Source organism: Cetorhinus maximus, chromosome 15 (genome assembly GCF_964194155.1).
Source record: "Cetorhinus maximus chromosome 15, sCetMax3.hap1.1, whole genome shotgun sequence".
NCBI classification, from domain to species: Eukaryota; Metazoa; Chordata; class Chondrichthyes; order Lamniformes; family Cetorhinidae; genus Cetorhinus; species Cetorhinus maximus.
This window is the reverse complement of record NC_135893.1, coordinates 106530634-106550386: the sequence shown is the minus strand read 5'-3', so window position 1 is coordinate 106550386 and position 19753 is coordinate 106530634. Positions and strand designations below refer to the sequence as shown.

The window sequence follows — 19753 nt, the reverse complement described above, 5'->3', positions numbered from 1 at the left end:
AAGGACATGGGGAGAGCACTCCTAATCCGTAAAGCCCACAAGGAATTTGAAAGGAGCAGATCTTAAATAATTATGTCGATCAGTTGTTGACTCCTGGTCAAACTTCCCCTCGATCTTCAATTAATTCTACATTGTAGCATTGATGCCATCGACTTTTGAATGTTAGCTCAGCCCTTGTCTTTGGAGGAGCTTTATCAATGACCTGATTTAGAGTAGTAAATATTTAAACAGCTGAGAAGGCAGTGGGTTGGATCCGAGAGATAGTATTGTTGAGTTTGAACTCCAAAGCCTTTCTCGCTGGGCAGAGTGGGGTTTAAAATCAGCTTCCTTGAGTTTGTGCCACCAAAGTTATGCGTTTGCTTTCTATGAAAGTTTATATAAATGTAAGATTTTAATTGCTCAATTTTGCAGAACCAAGATTCTTACCAGGCGACTCAAAATCCTGCTTTGGTACCCCGGCCCAGTGAGCTGTACTACAGCAAAATTGGACCAGCTTTAAAATCAGTTGGTCTTACTCTTGATGTCTCGCGACGTGATTGGCCTTTAAGTGTGATGAGTTCAGTCTTAGAAGAACTGATGGAGTCCACGCCACCAAATCTTCTTGCAAAAGAGCTGTGGTGTTCATGTACCACTCCAGATGAGTGGTGGAATGTTACACAGGTATGAGAAAAACCTTCCAAAATGTTCAAAACCCTGAGTGAAAAGGCAATAAGTGTTAATTGGTCACCCATATTTAAGTAATTCCTGTATGATGCATGTATGAGTGAAACATTTGGGCAAAAATATATAGAATGCAGCAACACTAGCATGTTTGCCACATTTGAACAGTATTTCATATATAAGAAATCAATCAAAACTATACGTGTATTTGAATTTTGAGGGAAATGGATCAATTTTCTAGAAAAGAATTGTACCAAAACTGTACCAATATTTTAGGCAGTTGATAATCTAACATTTTTATGCTTGGCTCGATCAGTCTACATGGACCAGCACATTTATAATTGGTGATCATTTGGTGTAATTACTGAAGTTCATTTATTCCCAGGTTTTCACTGGGCCATTTGGGTGATACCAAAGTTAAGTTTAAATTTGGGACACTTAGTGGTTCAGTCCAGTACCCTGACCTATTCTTTCTTCAGGAAATGTTTCTCCCCTCTTTCAGCCTTTTAAGTCTACAACTTTACGAAAGTGTTTCTAGATAACCTTGTTGATACCATAAAGGTTCATAACAATTAACGTCTGGTCAAGGAGGTTAGTGTAAAGGGCACAAAAAAAAAGTGCCCTCTTGGATTGATTACCAGAATCATTTTATTCCAAAAGAAGCGTTCATTGAAAATCCTCTTGTTTCTAAGTTCAGGAGTGAATTCCGATATGGGGTCAGGGCTTGAACCTGATTTTTGCATGAGCTTGAGTCGTGGGACACATGACTTAACACTCTACACTTAGAAAAACATATTGTGTTAACTGAATTGTTGCAATAAAGATCACCAATTGTTGATTTGTAATCAGCAATTTTCCATCTTGTGATTTTGAAGCCCTTATCAAAATTCCACAAAATGTGCCTGATTCTTTAGATGAATGGTCCTCTGCCTTCATGTTCTGCTCTGTTTATTTGGTGGAGGAACAGCTAGGGAGGAACTTGTGTTTATATAGCACCTTTCACACCCCCTGGCCATCCCAAAGCTCTTCACAGCCAATGTGTAACTTTTGAGGTAATTGTGGCAGCCAATCTGCACACAAGGCCCCAGCTGTTAGTTGATTTAATTTGTTTTTTGGTGGTGATGGCTGAAGGATAAATATTGGCCATGACACTTGGAGATCTCCCTGCTGTTTGAATAACAAGGATCACTTAACACACACGTGAACGGGCAGATGGGGCCTCAGTTTAATGTTCCTTCTAAAAGCTGGCACCTTTAATGCATAACCCTGGAGTTGGTTCTTGTTATTTATTCAACTCTGGCTTGCTTATTTCGATGGTTGCATCATTATGAACAAGCAAGAAACCCAAGATAATTGAGGATCATTCTGTCCGTCCGCCACTTAGCCTCAGAAATGAGAACCAGCAAATTAGTTGTAAAACTGCTTCATGGAGTAATCTTGTAAATTTAACAAATACTAAAAACTGTTGAAGACTGATCGATTCTTGCAAATTTCCTTAGAATCTTCATGAGCAGGAAAATGCAGACCAAGCAACCTGTCTATCTGGTGGAACCCATCACCCCTTGACTATTCGCCTCCATTCTATGCAACAAAGCAGCTAGTTTCAGGATGATATTTTCTATCTCATTCATATATAGAGTTAGCTTTTTTTAAACCAACAGTTTTCCAGTTTTGTTTTCTGGTATTCCACACTACAGTTGTGTGAATTGATCATTGATCTTTAGCTACCGAAGACCTAACCTTGGGAATTCCCTTCCTAAACATCTCTCCCTCCAAGGTGCTTAAAACCTGGGTCGCCTGACCTAATTCATCTTGTGTGGTTCAGTGTCAAATTTTCTGATAACTCTCCTATTGGGACATTTGGGGCGTTTTACAACATTAAATGCACTATAGAAATGAAAGTTACGCTAAGAAAGTGAATTATTTGATTTTTTTTTTCTCATTCTGGTGATGTCTCGGTAATGAATGTTATTTTATTCACAGTCATATGCAAGATCAACTGCAGTTATGTCTATGGTGGGCTACATAATTGGACTTGGTGACAGGCACTTGGATAATGTACTTATAGACATGACAACTGGAGAAGTGGTACACATTGACTACAATGTTTGCTTTGAAAAAGGTACTTATGTTTATTCTGATTTATTTTCTGTAGTGTCATTTTACCCTGCTGTTTGTACAATGGGATTTTTTTTATTTGCTTTAAATTTTTAGGCAAAAGTCTAAGAGTTCCTGAGAAGGTTCCATTCAGAATGACTCAAAATATTGAAACAGCACTTGGTGTGACTGGAGTTGAAGGATTGTTCAGACTTTCTAGTGAACAGGTTAGTTAACTGAAAGTTAATGTGCTGCATATATATACGTTCATTAGTTGATCACATCAGCATTAAATAAAGTACTTGCCAACACTGTCCTTCAATTTCTTCCAGCCAACTGTTGTTTTATTTTTGTTCCCCATAGGTAGTCCAAATAATGCGACGTGGTCGAGAGACCCTCCTAACGTTGCTGGAAGCATTTGTGTATGATCCATTGGTAGATTGGACTGCGGGTGGTGAAATTGGATTTGCTGGTGCTGTATATGGTGGAGGAGGTCAGCAAGCTGAGAGTAAACAGAGCAAGAGGGAGATGGAGCGAGACATTACCCGCAGCCTCTTCTCTTCAAGGGTTGCTGAAATTAAGGTATCCAGTAGTGAGAATACTATATAACCCTCCAAATATAACAAATCTTTACTTTGCGTTCAAAGCTAGGAATGCCAACTTAATTTTCAGTGGACATTTTTAATTTGTTTAATTGAAATGTTTTATTTAAACTATTTTGAGGAAAGTGTTTGGATATCTAGTGGAAACCTCCTAGTCTTTGTTCTTGGGAGACATCCATTTTCCTGAGGGGGGAGAAAAGTAAAATGGTAGAGATCTACCGAGGCTTTGCCTTGTTAATGCACTAGGATTTCTGCAGTTTTCTTTGGAGATGTGGAGGCAGAGAAGTGAGAAGGGGCTATAATGTGCTAGATGTGCATATGCAGTAGGCATGGACCACCCATAGAGCTGTAAATGAGATGGAATGAAGCATTCTCAGCCTCCAGTCTTGTTTGAGATTCTGCACATTTAGTACTTGCAGGCAGGCTCGTCCTGAGAAAGATGGAGATATACAGACTAATGCCTGGAATGGGCAGGTTGGCTTATGAGGCAATGTTAGACACGCTAGACTTGTATCTGCTGGAGTTTAGAAGAGTAAGAGGCGACTTGATTGAAACATATAAGATCCTGATCACCCTCAACACCTCATCCCCCTCCCACGACACCTTCCCATGTAATTGCAGAAGGTGCAACGCCTGCCCCCATTACCTCCTCCCTCCTCACTGTCCAAGGGCCCAAACACCCCTTTCAGACGAAGCAGAGCTTCATTTGCACCTCCTTCAATTTAGTCTACTGCATTCACTGCTCCCAATGCGGTCTGCTCTGCATTGGAGAGACCAAACGCAGACTGGGTGACCGCTTTGCGGAACACCTTCGGTCTGTCTGCAAGCATGACCCAGACCTTCCTGTCACTTGCCATTTCAACACACCATCCTGCTCTCATGCCTACATGTTCGTCCTTGGCCTGCTGCATTGTTCCAGTGAAGCCAACGCAAACTAGAGGAACAGCACCTCATCTTCCGACTAGGCACTTTACAGCCATCCGGACTTAACATTGAGTTAAACAACTTCAGACCATGAACTCTCTCCTCCATCCCCACCCCCTTTTTTATCCCCTTTTTTTTTCAATATTCATTTTTACTTTTATTTGTTTTCATTTTGATTCATTGTTTTATCCCCACCTTTTATCCTATTTTTGATCATTTTTTCCCACCACTACCCCCTCCCCCCATCCCACCCCCACAAGGGCCATCTGTTACTTGTTCATGTTCTTTCCAGGGTGCTTACTCTTGTCCTGCTATTATCACATTCTGCTTTCTTACCTTAATGCCACTATCAGCACCTTTAGCCCTTACCACTACCATTAACACCCTCTTTGTCCTTTTGTTCCATGACATCTTTGTCAATCCCTCCTTTGCCCCCACCTATCGCTGGCCTTCTATCCAGCTCCACCTGCCCCACCCCCTTAAACAGTACAAATTTCATCACGTTTTTACTTTAGCGCTGAAGAAGAGCCATACAGACTCGAAATGTTAACTCTGTTTTTCTCTCCACAGATGCTGTTAGACTTAATGAGTTTTTCCAATATTTTCTGTTTTTGTTTAAGATCCTGTGGGGTCTTGACAGGGTGGATATGGAGAGGATGTTTCCTCTTGTGGGAGAATCCAGAACTAGGGGTCACTGTTTAAAAATAAGCCGATTTAAGACAGAGATGGGGATTTTCTTCGTGAGCCTTTGGAATTTTCTTCCTCAAAAGGTGGTGGAAGCAGAGTCTTTGAATATATTTAAGACAGAGGTCGATTCTTGATAAGCAAGGGGGTGAAAGGTTTTTGGAGATAGGCAGGAATGTGGAGTTGAGGCTACAATCAGATCAGCCATGATCGTATTGAATGGTGGAGCAGGCTCAAGGGGCCGAGTGGCCTACCCCTCCTAATTCTTATGTTCATATAGGGCCAGTTATCTTGACCTTTGCACTTGGGTAATTTCTATTCCCCTCAGGAATCCCCAGTGCAATCCAAGAGGCTTGTGGCTATGCTCCGCTTTATTTATCAGGAACAGGACCCAACCAGGGTATAAAATATACATAACTGGGTCAGGGCAGGTGCAACAGACCTGGTTGTTCCAGGCCTTCCCAGTTCTGGAGTAATTGGAGGTCAGGAAAATTAAACTCCATAACAAACACAGCTAGAGACTGATAATGAGTTATTTATACATAGATACTGTGGCAATTACTTGCTGTAAAGGAGGAAAAAAAACAAAGAAAATCACTGAACCTTTACTTCGGGTGTCAAGAGAGCACAGTTAGTTCCAGTGTATCTCCATATCTAAAAAAACCAATGGTCCATTGAGGAGAATCAGCTGATGGTGGGGTAATTAATAAAGATTTAGGAACAAGTTGCAGCTTTGCTTTATTTCTCCCCAGTCTAAACTTTGGCCAGGTACCAAACTACTTTGAAGGCTTTAGCAATTTTGTATGCACAAAGACATAGGTTTAAAATAAGTTTAAACTAAATTCAGAAGGGGATAACTATATTTGTTTCGACCTCTTAAACTGTGAACCGCATGTTTTAGTTTCTTAACGGCTTGAATTTTTACTTCCTCCCCTTATTCCTTGTACAAAGGTGACCTGGTTTAAGAACAGGGATGATATGCTGGCAGTTATTCCTAAACTTGATACAAGTCTAGAGGATTATCTGAATCTCCAGGAACAGTTGACAAAAGTGGAGAAACTGCAGGGGAAACTGCTGGAGGAAATAGAATTTCTAGAAGGAGCTGTTGATATTTCTGACCACCCAGCTCACACATTGGAACAAAGGTATGCCTTTTTTTAAAAAGAAAATGTGAAGAAGTTTTTTTTTTAGTTTAATTATGGTGCTATGAAGGAGTATTTGCAATTTATTTTGAGATTCCGATTTTACCTCCATAAAACCAGTATGAAATCTAAGCTGAATTTGCCATCTGCCATATACAGGTGGAATGTACATGTTATTCTGTAACAAAAACAGAAAATGCTGGGAAAACTCAGCAGGCCTAGCAGCATCTGTGGAGTGAGAGAGAGACAGAGTTAATATTCGAGTCCATATAACCCTTCAGAGCTGAAGAGAGTGGAAATGTGATGAAATTTACATTGTTTAAGGGGGGGTGGGGCAGGAGCTGGGTAGAAGGCCAGCGATAGATGGGGACAAGGGAGAAATTGACAAAGATGCCATGAACTAAAGGACAAAGGGAGTGTAAATGATAATTGTAAGGGCTAAAAAAGGTGCTGATAGTGGCATAAAGGTAAGGAAGCAGAATGTGATAATAGCAGAACAAGGGTAGCATTGTGTAAAAGAACAACATGGAACTAGTAACAGATGGCCCTTTTGGGGATGGGGTGGCAGGGAGAGGGTGGTGGTGTGGGAAAAAAAATGATAGAAAATGGGATAGAAGGGGATTAAACCAGGGATAAATAAATAAAAATAAGTGGATTAAAAAATAAAAATGAATGTAGAAAAGGGGATTAAAAAGGGGGTGAGGATAGAGGAGAGAGTTCATGGTCTGAAGTTGTTGAAGTCAGTATTCAGTCCGGAAGGCTGTAAAGTGCCTAATTGGAAGATGAGGTGCTGTTCCTCCAGTTTGCATTGGGCTTCACTGGAACATTGCAGTAGGCCAAGGATAGACATATGGGCTTGAGAGCAGGGTGGTGTGTTGAAATGGCAAGCGACTGGAAGGTCTGTTGTTCTGTAATGTTGCTGAGTTACTTGTTTATAGCAGCGATGTTAAATTTAAAAACTAACTTTTTACTGATCAGAAAACTTGTTGAAAGCTCTGACGCTGAGAATTATTTCAAAGCTCTTGGTCACCACTAAGGATAACAGAAAGTTGGCGATAGCAAGCTCGATCTGACAATTTCAGTCATTGTGTACTGGTGGAATAAGTCCCTTCATGCTCCAGTGGATAGAATGAATAATTTTGATATCCCTCCTGGGTAGAACTATAAGAAGTGAAAGTCTAAACTGAAGCACAGTTTTAGAATCTGGGGAAAATATTTCTTGTTACTGATTAAATGAGAAGAATGCATAAAAAGGAAAAATTCTTTCATTAATTCTTATCTTCAGAAGTTTAAATTTTTTTAAAAATCTTCAGTTACACCTCTGTGTGAAAGATTGCTTTTGGTAAAATCCCCTGGTTGTCATGAAGGATATACTTAGGTCAGACAGCAACTGTGGAGAGAGAAAAAGTTAATGTTTCAGTTAGATGTAACAGGTTTTAAGCAAATACAGAGGGAAGAGAAGAACAAAAGAGAAAGACCATGATGAATCCTGCAGTGCGGACACTTCAACTGAACACTTGTTGAATGAAGCATGTTTTTCCTTTTCCCCCTCCTGACAGTGCTGCCTTATGATTGGGTACCAATCTGTGGGCACACTTGAGGGTACCGTACTCAAGTAGAGAGCTTCCAGCTATTCCACCGGGAAGGCCTCATGGCTGAGCTCCATTTTGGCCCAGTCCTTTTTAAAGACAATGTACATCAGGGGACCGTATACTCCTATGGGGGTACAGTAGCATAGTGGTTATGTTACAGGACAAGTAATCCAGAGCCCTGGAATAATGATCTGGAGACATGAGTACAAATCACAGCACCTGGGAACTTCAAATTCAGTTACTTAAATAAATTTGGAATAACAAATTACCCTCAGTAACGATGACTGTGAAACTACTAGATTGTTGTAAAAAATAAATAAAATCTGGCTCAGTAACTTCCTTTGGGGAAGGAACCGTGACATCCTCACCTCGTCTGGCCTACATGTGACTTCAGACCCATGCCAATGTGGTTGACACTTAACACCCTCTGAAATGGCCTAGCAAGCCGCTCAGTCATAGTTAATGCAGCGGCACACCACCTTCTCAAGGGCAGTTGGGGATGGGCAATAAATGCTGGTCTTTACATTAACAACCACATCCCACGAACACTTTTTTAAAATTCCTCTGAAGTGAAATCTTTATTTCTCCTGCTTGTGCAATGGGAAGGATGCTGAGAACAAAAGATAGAAATGAGGAAATACATTTTCAAGGAAAAGTAATTACCATTTTTTGTTATGGCACAAGGTATTCCTGTTGGCAGTTAAGGCTACATTCAGTTGGATGTTTTCTTGTCTTACGAGCAGAATTACTGAAATAGCATAACAAGTTTAATGCCATCCATTCTACAACTGTTTGTCTTGCATTTAGATATTCAGAACATACCCAGCTCCAGACTCAGCAGCTGGCTGTGCAGGATGCTATTCAGGTGAAGTTGAATGACTTTGAACAGTGGATTGCACAATATCAGGCTGCCTTTTCAAGTCTAGAAGCTACACAGCTTGCAAGTCTGCTTCAGGATATCAGCACCCCACTGGATCTAGGTAATGACCATTCACAGACAAACTTCAACAATAGGTCATATAGCTTTGCAGAAATTACATATTTCAAATGTCGACCCTCTTGTCATGTGGAGTAGACTGAAGTTTTGCATTATAAAACAAGATGCCCAGGATTAGTTCAGTTTGTGTGGGTGCAAATGCTGCCTTAATGCACGTTCCATTTCCATTTAAGAAAATGGGCGCATTGGGCAGAATTGCACGAAGTGCAGTCGCGGGCGGGTACAATGGAGTCCTACCCGCTGACGAAAATGGCGGGTTTTCAGGCCATATCTTCCCGAGCCTGCCTCATTAATTCCCGGGAAACAGGCAGTTTCCATGGTGGGCGGGCTCTCATTCACCCGTTTGCCATCACCCAGTTGTTGCATCACACCGGCTGCCATCTTTAAAAGGCAGCTGCCAGCAAAGCGCTCATCGCCACCAGCTCACCACCGCTGCCCAGAAAACATGGCCAGCAAAGGAAAAAGGACTGCAGTCCCCCGCTTCAAAGACGGGTCCCTCAAGCGACTGCTGGATGCTGTAGAGGCCTGACGGAAATTTGCTCCACCCCCACTCTGGCCGCAGGATGGGCAACAAATTCACCAACCCGGCTTGAGAGGCAGTGGCAGCGGTGGTCAGCGCAAACACCCTGCAGAGGAGGACAGCCACGCAGTGCCACAGAAGGATGAATGATGATCTCTGTTCTGTCAGGGTAAGTCACTCTTTTCATCACTCCGCTCTCTCGCTCTCTCTGAATCCACAGGGCCCTCACTCATTGCTAGTGCAAGGGACATCACCATTCGCTCTTTCACACACACAGTCATTGGCCTTATCCCATCCATGGGACCACTTGCCACCCACACAGGCCAAGCGTACTTAACAACTGCAGGCATCCTGATACACTCCCCATTTCTATCCATGCAGGACAAACTGGCACATAACAGGAGAGAAAGGTCGCAGACAGGTGGAGGGATGCCGGAGATCAAAGTTCTGACAGAATTGGAAAACAGAGCCACCCAGCTGGCCGGCAATAACCGGAACCAGTCCTGTGCTGACGGTGAGATCGGTGCTGCTCTACCAAGTGAGGATCCAGCAGTGCAACATCCATCAGGCAACCATGCTGTGAGTGATGTGTCCTCTTTCACAGGCCACTGCCATGCACAAATTATTTCCCTTGCTTTCGCAAGCACATCTGCCAAACAGCTGACAGAGTCCATGACCCAGGGCCTCCAATCAAGAAACCCCTGAAGAGGAATCTGGAGGCACCCTCCCTGAAGTCGCATCACAGCACTCTCCCACATCCTCCACCAACACAGAGAGACACACCTCGGTGGGTCCTAGCTTTAGAAAAGCCTCGGGATCACAACCTGGTGAGCACACCGCACTATCTGATCCACAGCAGATGGAGGCAGGGACTTCCCAGATCCCCGGCGCCAGGAGGACTGCTGGAGGCCAGAAAGTTGCAGAGTCTGAGTCAGATGACAAGCCTCTGGATTCGGTCATGTCACAGTGGCTGGAGCTGCAAAGGCAAGCTAGGGAACATCAGGAAGGGATGTCCACTGCACTCCTCAGATTACAAGGCTCAATGGAAGAGTCCGTCTGTCTTAAGGCTGAGGTGATAGTTCCGGCATTGCAATGCACCGAGGTCAACACTGGTAGGATGGCAGCCGTCATAGAGACCTTGGTCCAGGATGCCACTCCTGCACTGCAGCGTGGGCTTAACTCCATAGCTGGCCTTCACTGTGTGTACGTGAGAGGGGTGCTGGGCAGCTCGATCTCACTCCAGCTACCCCTTCCGCTCAGAGTCAGCCAGGGGCCCTCAGGCACCCGTAGGGAGGAGGAGGATCAGCACGTGCACAATCCAGGGCCACCCACCCAGGTGATCCTGGGAGTGTCCGGCCCATCCGAATCCCCTCTTCCTGTGACCTCAGCAGCCCCAGCTTCACAGGCTGAGGAGGGTGCCGCTGCCGCACAGCAGGACCCCGAAAGCAGGCCGGGGCCCACCAAGTCTCGGCTCTCCAGAGGACATCTGCCAAAGTCGTCAGCCAGCAGGCTGCCACCACCTCTGCTGTGGATGTCCGGGGAGCACCAAGATGGAGCCACAGCGTTAGGAAAGTTAAGTAAAAGTAGTTGCCCAGCCTGGACACATGTGTTGATCACTTGTACGTACTGTTCGCGATTGTCAATAAACTCCTAAGGATGCCTCCCTGTAGCTCCTTGTTCTGATGAGCAGTGTTCTTGTCACTCAGTGAAACCTTTCTGCACAAGATAAAAGGCAGGTGTCCCAGTCCAGGGCTTCTTCCCTATGCTCTGTGCAGCCTTCAGACCACAGTGATGGTCCAGCCTCACACTCCCTGGAAACATTACTGATGCCTGCACCTCGGCGGTGCTGGTCATTGCTGCCAGAATGTAGTGGGCAGGCGCCACAGTTCTTTCATTCTCTGTGTGTCCTCAGCACCTTTTAAGGTGGGGCTGGCCCTCATCTCACCAACGTCTGCGACCAGTGATGCTGTGCACCAGCTCCTGAAGGGCTGAAGGTGGACACAGCATCAGATGAGTCTAAAGTTTCATGGCTGCATCCAAGTTCGCCCTGATCAAGGAACACAAGCGAGCTGCCCTCGGCCAGACAGGAGTCACACATTCTCAGATGCTATGTGAAGGCCAATGGAGTGTCCTCACTGAATGTTGACTTCATCCTCCTGCAATCAAGCGACTATTAGGGCCTCCACTGCATCTCCATGACAGGAGCATTCTCACAGAGGGTATTGGCGCTGCCAAAAGCCAGAATGGAATCAAACGTTCACATGTGCAATGAGTGGAAGTATGGGAACACCTCACTGCATGTTATCATCATCCTCCACAAAACTAACAGCTATGAGGGCCTCCTGTGAGCGCCTGCCTCGTCTAGCCAGTGCGAGAGCCTCATCCCCATCATCATCACCACCAAGGACCCCCTCACCCTCATCCCCATTGGCGTCCTCATCAGAGGAGACGTGCAGCTCCTCCACAGCCAGCCTCTCCTCATTGCAGCGCCAGGTTGTAAAGGGCGCAGCTGATGACGACAGTGCATGACACCCTCTGTGGACTGTATTGCAGGGCTCCACCAGACCAGTCCAGGCACCGGAACCGCATCTTCAGCATCCTGATGGTCTGCTCCACCAAATTGTGAGCTGCTGCATGAGCCCATTATAGCCTCGCTCTGCTGCAGTCTGAGGCTGGCACACGGGTGTCATCAGCCACAGTTTCTGCGCGTAGCCCTTGCCCCCCAAGGAACCAACCCTGCAGCCTCTGTGGACCCTGGAAGACTGCAGGGATCTGCGAGTGACTCAGGATGTAGGCGTCGTACACACTGCAGGAAGCATTTCTGGTGGTCACATACTAGCTGCCCGTTCAGTGAGTGGAAGCCCTTGCAGTTGAAGAAGTCCATCGAGTGTAGCGACGGAGTCCTGAGTGCCACATGAGTGTAGTCAATCGCACCCTGCACCTATGGGAATCCCGAGATCAGGGCGAATCCAATGGCCCTTGCACCCTGACTGTCCGGACATGCGCAGTCGTCGGCGACACTGGTCACCTGCAGGAATGGCAAGTGGCGTCTATAGATCCTGGGTATCGCTAGGCACTGACTAGCCACGGCCCGCTATAGCTCCTGGGCAGCGTGTGCGGGAGCCCCTGCTGCCCCTTCTTCAAGAGGTTGTTGTTCCTGCCTTTGTGCAGCCAGCAGCCTCAGTTGCTCTCTCCTCCGTCCTCTACAGTCACTGTGGGCCATCAGGTATACAGCGAGATCACCTGGATCCATGGCCCTGTTGTGGTCCTCCTGCAGCATGAAAGAGAGAGACATGTGGTTATCATGGCTGTACTTAACACCTTTCCTGGCCCTGTGACACTGCTCCTTAATGCTTCCTGGAGAGTGCTGGTCACCCCCCGGATGGCCAGAGATGAGTGCGCTGCATGGCTGTGCTGTCAACCTGCAACATGAGGGACACTGGTCCAAGCCGGGATGAGGAGATTGTACAACGTGTGCAGCCCAACTGCTCTGCGGTCCAATAAAGTAGTAGCGGACTCCCAAGAGTGGGTGAGGAGGGTAAGATATAGAGCGCTTGGTGGCCCTTTGGTGCCTCTGTGTTGCTTGCATGGGCGGGCAGGCTAGGAGCCCGATCCCAATTATCTCTGCGGCTGTGCCTGATTTGTCTCAGTTGCAGAGGAATGGTCAGTTTATACAGGGCCACTTCCCTCGCTCCCCTACCCACCCCCCCCTCCCCTAAAACCTCGAATGTCTGTGCAGCACCAGGGCAGCACTTGACCCCCTGCCCCCCCGCCAAAACTCCAAAAACGACAACTAGCCTCTAAGGCTGGCCAGCACTTGCCCCTAGACACCGACCCCACCCCCCCCCACCTCAGCAGTCGCGTCCAGGGCCAGGCATCAGTTGGCCCCAGTGCCCCTGAGGCCTGTAAACAACAGGCAAACTGTGTAGAACGTTGCCGCTCACTCACCTCAGTTCCCCCAAAGTGAAGGCTGCCAAGTGCACGTTACCCACGTGCTGTTGTGAAGCACATCCGTGGGAAGGCATGCCCGACGTGGGCAGCGGGGTTCCAAGAACCTGGCGAGATGGCCTTTTAATTATGTATTGATGTATTACAATTAGCTCCCCACCGACTGATGGTGGGAACCACAGCCTGCTGTTTGTGGGCTGAGCGGACGATCGCGACCTGCCCTCACGCCGTCATGTAGTAGGTCACGCCATACTTCCCGCGCGCGCCACCTATCACTCCCACCGCCAGCGGGCTCGCAAAATTCCACCCATTGGGAATTTTCCTCAACCAGTTTTTCCTGAATTTGGCATTGATGACAGAACTGCTATTTCTATGACCCTATCACCAATAATGTAGGATTTTTTTCTAAATAGCTGACATGTTGCATGTGGGTAAATTGAAGATACTTCGAATGCACTTTAGCACCCACCTAATTCCATTTCCCAGACAACATGTATGAACAGACATTTGAGCTCAATACTGCTTATGTTCAGCATTACATGTTGGTGAACTGAAATGAAAGCTCAACTGGCGCTGATTGGGAATTCTTTTCCTAACCCTTTAAAATGTAAAAATCTAAAGCAGTGCCCTTATACAAATGAAGGTACGTTTAATCTTCCTTGTCGTTTAATTACTGAATACTACAATTAAATGTCTTTCTGGTTTGAACGTTTTCTTCCCTTGATTTAATATAGGGGCTCCAAGCTATGTACCAGCTACAACGTTCCTCCAGAACGCAGGCCAGGCACACCTGATCAGTCAGTGTGAGCAGTTGGAAGGAGAGGTTGGTGCCCTGCTACAGCAACGTCGTACCATTTTGCGTGGCTGCCTAGAACAGCTCCACAGCTATGCCGCTGTGGCTCTGCAGTACCCAAAGGCTGTTTTCCAGAAGCATAGGATGGAGCAGTGGAAAACATGGATGGAAGAATTGATTTGTGACATGACAGTGGAACACTGTCAGGAACTGTACAGAAAGTGAGTATAGTGTGAATTGTGGTTGCAAGTTAGATGGGAATTCAGTTGAGCTTGCTAGTAAATTAGACTACTGTGGCCAGTCAGCGAGAATAGGATAGAATTATCTGTGCTGAGTTAGGTTACCTCAGTGGACTGGTAAATGGAATCTCAATATTGGCTTCTTGAGTTAGATAGAAACATAGAAAATAGGAGCAGGAGTAGGTCATTCGGCCCTTCGAGCCTGCTCCGCCATTCAATATGATCATGGCTGATCCTCTAACTCAACACCGTACTCCCGCTCTCTCCCCATACCCCTAGATGCCTTTAGAGTCCAGAAATCTATCTATTTCCTCCTTAAATATACTCAGCGGCTTGGCCTCCACAGCCTCTGTGGTGGAGAATTCTGTAGGTTCACCACCCTCTGAAGTGAAGATGTTTCTCCTCATCTCAGTCCTAATTGGTCTACCCTGTATCCTGAGACTGTGAATCCTTGGTCTAGACACCCCACCCCAGCCAGAGGAAACATCATCCCTGTATCCAGTCTGTCTACCCCTGTCAGAATTTTAAATGTTTCAATGAGACCCCCTCTCATTCTTCTAAACTCCAGTGAATACAGTCCTAGTCGGCCCAATCTCTCCTCAGACAACAATCCTGCCATCCCAGGAATCGGTCCGGTGAATGTTCACTGCACTCCCTCTATGGCAAGTGTATCCTTTCTTAGGTAAGGAGACCAAAACTGCGCGCACTACTCCAGGTGTGGTCTCACCAAGGCCCTGTACAGTTGCAGTAAGACATCCTTGCTCCTGTACTCAAGTCCTCTCGCAATGAAGGCCAACATACCATTTGCCTCCTTAACTGCTTGCTGCACCTGCATGCTTGCTTTCAGTGATTGGTGTACAAGGACACCCAGGTCCCTTTGTACATCAACATTTCCCAATCTATCACCATTTAAGTAATACTCTGCCATTCTGGTTTTCCTACCAAAGTGGATAACTTCACACTTTTCCACGTTATACCGCACCTGCCATGTATTTGTCCACTCACTCAACTTGTCTAAATCACCTTGAAGCCTCTTAACACCCTCCTCATCGCTCACATTCCCACCAAGTTTTGTGTCACCTGCAAACTTGGAAATATTACATTTGGTTCCCTCATCCAAATCATTGATATATATTGTGAATAGCTGGGGGCCAAGCACTGACCCCTGTGATACCCCACTAGTCGCCACCTACCAATCCAAAAAAGACCCATTTATTCCTACTCTATGTTCCTTGTCTGCTAACCAATTCTTGATCCATGCCAATATATTACCCCCAATCCTGTGTGCTTTAATTTTACACACTAACCTCTTATGTGGAAATTTATCATAAGCTTTCTGAAAATCTGAATACACCACATCCACTAGTTCTCCCTTATCTATTCTGCTAGTTATATCCTCAAGAATCTCCAGTAGGTTTGTCAAACATAGTTTCCCTTTCATAGAGTTAATGGAAAAATCAGCAATGGTGCCCCTCCTTTTCACTATCCAGTGATTCAGTGAAGACAGACAGAAGAGATGTGGTTGTAAAATCCTATGGTCAAAAAGATTGACACAAGTTTATAGCCACACAAGAGGAAGGCCACTTGAAAGTGCTGGAGGGCCTGGCAAACTGAACCTGCATACATGTGCAAATGTTTTTGTGGGGAGGTTATAAAGACTTGTGTAATCATTTGATATTCTTCTATTTCCCCTCTTAACATACCATTTTCTTTATCTAGATCTTTCTTATATAGGAATAGGAGTACTATCCCTCAAACTTGTTCCATTGTTCAATGAGATTATGGCTGATCGCTAACTGTAGAAAACTGTCCTTTGTTCTAACCGTCTATATAAAGGTTAACATTCCACTAGCCTTTAAAATAACGTTGTACCTGACCACTACAATTTAATGATCTGTACAATTTAATGGACATGGACACTTGAATTTCTTTGGACCTCCCATTTAAAGAATATTTGGATCTATGCTCCTTGGGTCCAAAATAGGTTTGTTGTCATTTAAAAGAGAAACTTTGGGGTCCAGAGTTCCAGATAAAAATGTCCTTGAAAGCATATTGGTGCAAGAGGCATAATTATACTGGTAGCTAGCACCTGATGGGAATGATTAACTCGATTACAAATCTCTTTCAGAAGAAATAGAATTTGATTTGAGAAGTGCATCTAGTGCAAAGCCATTCTAGGCAACGAACCAGTAAACTACTACCATATGTTATAAAGCTAACTGTCGAAATGTCTTTAATATATGCAATATTAACATGCTTGTTTTCTAGGTATGAGATACAATATGCTCCCCAGCAGCCCCCGACAGTTTGTCAGTTCATAACTGCTACGGAGATGACACTTCAGCATTTTGCAGCAGATGTTAACAGTCGGTTGATCAGACAGGTGGAGCGTCTGAAGCAGGAATCAGTAACTCTTCCTGTTTGTGAAGAGCAATTAAAGGAAATCGAACGCTGCATAAAAGTTTTTCTTCTTGAAAATGGCGATGAGGGCTCCTTAAGCCTTGCTAGTGTCATAATCTCAGCCCTATGCACGTTAACAAGGTATAGTCTGTCTGTCATACCTTAGATGTTAGCTGCAGCAAGTGAAGACCCAGCAGTTTATCTTAAGAATTGGTCTAACTTAAATTACTTTTTAAAAAAAAAAGTTTCCAGGTTGTTTTAATGGTCTTTGTCCAAATTTGTCATATTCCTATTTTATCAAATAGACTATGTTCTAAGCGGAAAACAGTTTCCAGCAAAAATAGTGACCAGGTTGGTTTGAATACCTGATGTTTTGGACTTTTTTTTTATAAAAAAAAACAAAATTATGGCTGCTATCGCTGTAGCTTAGACATCTTGTACTGTGTAATTTAGATTAAAATGAGAGCCTTGGCACAGTTGTAAATAACTAAATGGCTAGCATATGGATTTATAACTTTCTATTATGTTATAGACGGAACCTCATGATGGAAGGAGCTGCTTCAAGCGCTGGGGAGCAACTGGTCGATCTGACTTCCAGAGACGGTGCTTGGTTTTTAGAGGAACTCTGTAGTATGAGTGGTAATGTTACTTGTCTTGTACAACTCCTTGAGCAATGCCAGCTGGTTCCACAGGACCTTGACATCCCAAACCCAATGGAAGCATCAGAAGCAGTTTATTTGGCTAATGGAGTGTACACTTCTCTGCAGGTTAGTGTAGCTAAGGGAAATTTTTCAGGTGTCACTTCTGATAACTTCATTAAAATAGCTCCCCCTTTTGTTAACACTGGATATGATTTTCAACAGGAACTAAACACCAACTTCAGGCAGATTATCTTTCCAGAAGCCCTTAGATGCATGATGAAAGGAGAAAATACTTTGCAGAACATGCTTAATGAACTGGATAATATTATTGAACAGACAACGGATGGAGTTTCTTTGCAAATGCTCATAGATTCTCTGCAGGCTTATCTGAGAAATGCTGCTATGGGAATGGAGGAGGAAACCAATGCCCATTATGTTGATGTCACCAGGTAAACGAATAATTGCTTAATATGTTCCAAATACAGATGTTTTATTTTGAACAGAAGAATGTATGAGCTATATTTAACAGTGCAACAGGTTATTGTTGTGGTAGCACATCCAGTTTCAATTTTCCAATTGAAATTAGCCAATGTGCTTTAATGTGGCAGGTTTTTAACTTGAAACATTCTCATGCTCAGTGCCTTCAGCTGTTGTAAATGTAGCACTGATACGCTTTGAGTGATTTGCACATTCTGCAGCAGCAATACGCAATTAATTTGGCTGTAATTGGTGATGCTGACATTTGCTACATGTTTAAATGTGTTCATAGAGGTTTTCTTCCTTGCCTCCCTCCTTTGTTCTTCCTTCACTGAATTTCTCCTCGCAAGCCTGCTGTTTAAATAGCTCAGCTCTGTACTATACTTTTTAAGCTAAAATGACAAACAGCTATATGTATTTCTTGCCCCTTTGTTTTGTCAATTGTTTTGCTTTTCACGCTCCTGTGAAGCACTTTGGGACATTGTTTTACATTAACCATGCTTTATAATTGCAAGTAGTTGTTGCAGCAGCAATGGCATGGGCAGGCTTTGTAAAGGTTTGTTTGATATTACTAGAGACTACATGATTTCTTGAACTGTAGTAACCTGGAAAATATGATATAATGTTGAATCTATGCTGCTGGCAGGGAGTTTGTCTTGTGATAATGTATATGGTGGGCAGCATGTGGCTGAATTTTCAGTTATGCATTACAGATGGGGCTTCCTGTTGACATAGACTCCTAACATTACTCCTGCAATTATACGTATAATTCATTCTTGTCTGATGGGGAAGAATTTGGAACACCTCGAAACAGATCATCATCCACCATTGCCACCTACACCACAATCCTACCAGCAGATAAATGCTTCTTTTCCACTTTCTGAGCAGCTATTCTCTATGCAGTATTCTTCCCTCTTCCACCAGCCCACCTTTGAGCTGACCTTCCTCTGGCATCCTCCTGTGCACCACAGATGATATACTGCCTGTCCATTCACCACCTCCATATCTTTGTTTTGGAGCGCAGACACACGTTGTATATGAGACAACAATTTACGTGTATGTGCTCCAATCTCGTAGACTGTGTTCACTGTCAGCCATGGCTCATTCGTTAACGCACTCGCCTCTGAATCACAATGTTCCTGATTCAAATCCCCACTCCAGGACTTGAGCACAAAGAAAATCAAGGCTGACAATCCAGTGCAGTACTGAGGGAATGCTGCAATGTCGGAGGTGCCATGTATCCAATGAGACATTAAACCAAGGCCCCATTTGGATGCTTGGATGGATGTAAATGACCCCATGATACTGTTTCAACTAAGAGCAGGGGAGTTATCCTTGGTGTCCTGGCCAATATTTACCGTTCAATCAACATCACAAAAAATGATATCGCTCTTTACGGGAGCTTGCTGAGCACATTAGCTATCGTGTATCCTACATCGAAACAATGACCAAACTTCAAAAAGTATTTTATTGCTGCTGTGCAGCACTTTGAGACAACTAGTGGTCGTGATAAGTGCTATATAAATGCACGTCTGTTTTTACTGCTTGTAGCACGCTCTCCTACATTGCAGAAACCAAACCCAGTTTAGATGGCTGTTTTCTGAATATTTTTGCTCTGTCTGCATTACAGAGAATCCCATAACTTAAGTTTTTAATCCATTCATGGGATGCGGGGATCACTGGCTGGGCCAGCATTTATTATCCATCCCTAAATGCCCTTGTTCAGGGCATTTTTAAGAGTCAACCACATTGCTGTGGATCTGGAGTCACCTGTAGGCCAGACCAGATAAGGACAGCAGATTTCCTTCCCTGAAGGACATTAGTGAACCAGATGGGTTTTTACAACAATCGGCAATGGCTTCGTGGTCATCAGACTTTTAATTCCAGATTTTTATTGAATTCAAATTCCACCGGAGACTGCTGTGGTGGGATGTTTTGCTATCTTAAAGGCACTATGCAAATACAAGTTGCACTTCTAACCCTATTTTTCATCCCCCATCGAACCTCACTGTCTTTTGGCCTCCAGCACTGTTCCAT

At 44.5% G+C, this 19753-nt stretch overlaps 1 protein-coding gene across 3 annotated transcripts in view; it reads left to right on the top strand.

The window, feature by feature from the left end:
* Nucleotides 1-19753, top strand: part of smg1 (SMG1 nonsense mediated mRNA decay associated PI3K related kinase) — a 166013-nt gene that overhangs the window by 104502 nt on the left and 41758 nt on the right. For all 3 annotated transcript variants that reach the window (XM_078559158.1, XM_078559160.1, XM_078559159.1), the window contains 10 exons: nucleotides 412-660; nucleotides 2644-2782; nucleotides 2875-2984; nucleotides 3121-3339; nucleotides 5919-6112; nucleotides 8509-8681; nucleotides 13901-14180; nucleotides 16467-16739; nucleotides 17131-17365; nucleotides 17462-17688. In XM_078559158.1, coding sequence (XP_078415284.1) covers nucleotides 412-660; nucleotides 2644-2782; nucleotides 2875-2984; nucleotides 3121-3339; nucleotides 5919-6112; nucleotides 8509-8681; nucleotides 13901-14180; nucleotides 16467-16739; nucleotides 17131-17365; nucleotides 17462-17688 — 2099 coding nt within the window. The remainder of the gene's footprint in view (nucleotides 1-411; nucleotides 661-2643; nucleotides 2783-2874; nucleotides 2985-3120; nucleotides 3340-5918; nucleotides 6113-8508; nucleotides 8682-13900; nucleotides 14181-16466; nucleotides 16740-17130; nucleotides 17366-17461; nucleotides 17689-19753) is intronic.